Source organism: Chiloscyllium plagiosum, chromosome 26 (assembly GCF_004010195.1).
Source record: "Chiloscyllium plagiosum isolate BGI_BamShark_2017 chromosome 26, ASM401019v2, whole genome shotgun sequence".
Lineage (NCBI taxonomy): Eukaryota > Metazoa > Chordata > Chondrichthyes > Orectolobiformes > Hemiscylliidae > Chiloscyllium > Chiloscyllium plagiosum.
Window position 1 is genome coordinate 20,949,530 of NC_057735.1, and position 4,217 is coordinate 20,953,746.

Below are 4,217 nucleotides of genomic sequence, written 5' to 3' on the forward strand. Positions count from 1 at the left end.
TTTTGTCAAAAGCAATAGGAAATTGTATAAAAACTGAATAAAATCAATCAAGTGGAACTTGTAGTCAAATCAGAGTTAACTCTGAAATATTTATCATTATAGTTTGCTGCAGCTGATGAAAAATCTGTCCAGGTACATGGCCACTGCTAAAAAAGCGTTTCATCTCCGTGATCAAAGGGATGAAGGTGTTTTGGAAGATTTCAAATCATAGACTTCATTCCAATTAGTAGTTTTATATATTCCAGGGGCTGGTGTCAAGTCACTGTATTGAGGTCACATCATGTTACAGCATGCCTCTAAGTATTAACTAATTATTTTAAGAATCTTCCTGAAATGTATTTTTCATAATATTTTCACCTAGGGTAATCAGACTCTAAGTTATACAAGGAACATGTAGCATGAAATACGATTTGAGAAAAGTAAAAAGAAACCAATCCATGATTCCTTCCAGCATTGACTTTAAACATTTTGAAAGTAATTTCGTGAGCACCTAATATCCTTAGATTGGTTTGGCTAGATTTACTCATCATTCTAATGGAAAACTGTGCTATTCCAGAATGTAAGAAATTGTAGTCACTGAGGGTTTTTTAGTGTCCTTTTTATTATTTTATAGCTTAACTGAAAGAGATTTGTCTTATGAAAATTTATTTTGCAAATAGTCAAGCTACATGACTATTTTTATTACTGACTCATTATTGTAGATTGTATTTATACCTAGCAGCGTATAGTAAAGTCATCATTTTATATATTATGTATACATTATATACATTGATATCAATTTCTGCCATGCCAGAAATTTAATATACAGTAGCTTGTTCAAATTTTGACAATATGAGTGAGTGACTTTAATATTATCTAAAATCGTCATGCACTAATTCACTTCCATTCAGTATATAGTTACTGAATAAGATTGAATGCTGATTAAAACTAAACTGGGATTCAAACCTATTTGATTTTTATATATTCCATTTTTTTTAAAAAACAATTCAGTTTGTGTTATAGTTACTTTCATATTCAAGCCTAATGAGGAACACAATAGACATTTTCAATCATTTGTGCAATTTTACATGATTAGCTTAAATGAATATGCATAAACCTAACTCAAGAAGTCTATTAATATTCTGATCAATATATAATATATTTCAAAGTGCAATACAATATGAAACTAAAATAGCTCATGCAATACTGTATTTCATGAATACCAATATTAGAATAATGATAGTCATGAATATCAATTTTAGTATATCCATTTTTACATTTTTCCAAAAGCATAATAATGTTATTTTAAGCCTCAAAGTAATTGTTATCAGCTACTTTGTTTAATGCATACAGAAAACAGACTGAAGGCAGGTAGAACATAATACTCAATATGAAAGGGTGTAGAGAAAGTAAAGAATGATCCAATCTGAAATTTGGAAGTGTAGGTGGAGAGATAACTTGGTCTGCATTTATTTGTCACAAGTTAAAGCAGTAGACTCTTCAAGAGATGAGATAGTAGAGAGATTGGAAAAGAAGGGAACCCTACCAGTGATAAATTGTGCGTATTCAAACAGAGGACAATGCAAATACTAACATTTCTCAACTTTGATAATTAAAGTAAATAAGGTTTATGTCCATAAAATATTGCTAACATGGTCTTTGAGTAGACTGTATATGGTCAAATTATAGTAGATTCACAATTCAGATGTTTATATTCAGTGCCTCATAGAATTATTACATTTTCAATTTAAATTGAACCAAGAGTCAGACAGATTTTGAAACAAAGTTGAGTGAAATTTCCTACTTGAAAATATTTCACCTTGTTTTGTACCAGTATTGCATCAGTTTAGAACCTTTGAGAGATACTCCAATTTGGCTTATTTAACAACATCACCTGAAACTGTGGCCTCTACCTGTGACCACAGCAGGTATGGTCTGTTCTTCTATAACGCAATGGTTGCATTCATGTGCAACCCTGCATTACACTTTAAAAACAGCGTTTAAAGTGTTGGTGATGTAATCACATTACAGCCAACACACATTTTAAAAGTTTGCACTTTAGAAACAGCATCCCCAATTCATCAATCATGTTACAGCGAATTCACATCGGCGAAATGTGCATTAAAGCAGAACACCTTAGACATGGAATCACAATGTCATTCTGACTGACTTTATCACTGCTGGGCTCAAATCCCAGAATTCCCTGCCTCAGAGCATTGTGAGAGTACCTTGGCCAAACCAGGTATAATGTTGCTACATGGCTGCTCATTATCATGTTTTCAAGGGCAGTCAGGGATCTATAATAAATATTGTTTGTTTTTCCAGCAATGTCAATAAAATAAAGCTAAAATGTCACCAAATGGACTTATTCAGTGTAGTTGAACGCTTGCAATCCTAAATTCAAATGACAGTTGTCAAAACTTTTCCAATATAAGTTAAATTAAGAATACTTAAAAATGAATTTCCAATACGTAAAATCTTTATTATTAATTTAAATCTAGAAATATGTTAAACATTATGTTGTTTAACATTTCCATAAATCTAGTGTTTAAACGATTCACGAAACAGTTTCTGAATACATTGCTTCCTGTTTTATCTTTCTGCATTTCAATTTGTTGTGAACTTTTCTATTCGAAATAATGATAACAATAGGACTGACTGATGCATACAGGGAAGAAAAGAAAACTCGGAGATCTGAGATGAGAGAGGTCTGCATTGTTCTAGCGACCGTCAAGGTGTAAATCCAGAGAATATTGTCAATTCCGAAGAAAAGAACATAAAGGGTAACCAAAGTAACCACTGCTTTTGCTGCTCGGATCTCCATTGTGGATCCCTGCTTGTTGCTTGAGTTCCGAATCTCTTTTACTTGCAGCCTGTGTCTGTACAGAACTAGTAAAATATAAGCACTTGCAAGAATCATAAGCACAATGGGTATAACATCTCTGGAAGTCTGTAGTGCACCATTAGCCAGCTTTACTGTATGCGATGGGAATCTCACAAAGCAGTACTCAAGATTCACAGCGTGTTTATTGCCAGTTCTGTTATTTGCAGAGGAAATAGAGAATAATATAGCTGGAGTACTTAAGGACATGTTCAGCAACAACAAAAACACAACAACAGGACCAAGGTATTTTGGTGCTTGTCTTTTGACAGTGGACCAAGTTGGAGTAACTGGAATTAAACTAATACATTGAAAGCCACTAAGTAGACAAGTCATCCAGATTGACAAAGACCTGGTAGTTCTGTAAATGAAAATTACAATCTTACAACCATTGTCATCAAAGAGTTGCTTTAGTCCAAATGCTGCTGTGGTTTCTGGGATACATCTTACCAGAACCACAAACAAATTCACAGTAGCTAAATTGGACAGTATTGCATCTGCTGCAAGGAGCTTGTGGTCATAATAAGCAATGTGGATGAGTGATGCAATGATAATTATATTACCTGGGATTCCAATCACTGTCAACAGAAGGTAGAGTGTACCTTTGACACCACTCCTTCCTTCCATAATATCGTTTTCTTTAAATTATTTGTGTTTATTAAATTTGATGTTTTGGTGCCTGTATTAGACAGAACAAAATCAATATTAGTGTGTCAGAAATAATGAAGTAAGTACAGTAGTTGCACAAGCAACCATTTTCACAACAATTATTTATTGCAGCTGATAATTGAAGACAACTTGAAAGTGTAACTGAAATTTAATTGAAGTACTATTTTAGGGAGAAGTTATTGTTTTGTTAGCAGTGACCAGATGGTTGCATAATCTATGTGCAGTTTCTTTTAACAAAGATTAAAATCCTCTTTAACTGCAAAACTCCTCTAAACTAGGAGCTATTACAAACAAGATGAACATTGCATTATATTTCATTATAGTTAAAGATCAAAATTCTCAGGTAGCGTAAGTATTTTTATGCATCGGTCTCACATCACAATTCTCTCTTTTTATCCTTTTACCAGATATCAATTTCTGTTTAACTCTTAATTAGATTTGGAAAAGGTTTTGTGAACAATTTAATAGATTGAACCATCCAAATTTCCAATTCTGAAATTTTTAAAAGACAGGAAATATTTTGCAATGAAATAAACTGATGGTGTTCACAGAAAAGGACAAAAATATGTAAGGAGAAAGTAAGGACTGCAGCTGCTGGAGATCAGAGCTGAAAAGTGTGGCACTGGAAAAGCGCAGCAGGTCCGGCAGCATCCGGAACAGGAGAGTCGATGTTTTGAGTGTAAACCCT

The 4,217-nt window shown here is 33.3% G+C and overlaps 1 protein-coding gene across 1 annotated transcript; it reads right to left on the reverse strand.

The window, feature by feature from the left end:
• Positions 1-2,536: 2,536 nt before the first annotated feature.
• On the reverse strand, positions 2,537-3,487 carry LOC122562937 (olfactory receptor class A-like protein 1). Its single transcript, XM_043716238.1, has one exon. The coding sequence runs from the start codon at positions 3,485-3,487 to the stop codon at positions 2,537-2,539; it is 951 nt and encodes a 316-aa protein (XP_043572173.1).
• Between the last annotated feature and the right edge of the window lie 730 nt (positions 3,488-4,217).

Bases quoted from the DNA above. Each gene is read 5' to 3' on its own strand.
- LOC122562937 (XM_043716238.1), bottom strand. From the start codon at position 3,487: ATGGAAGGAAGGAGTGGTGTCAAAGGTACACTCTACCTTCTGTTGACA.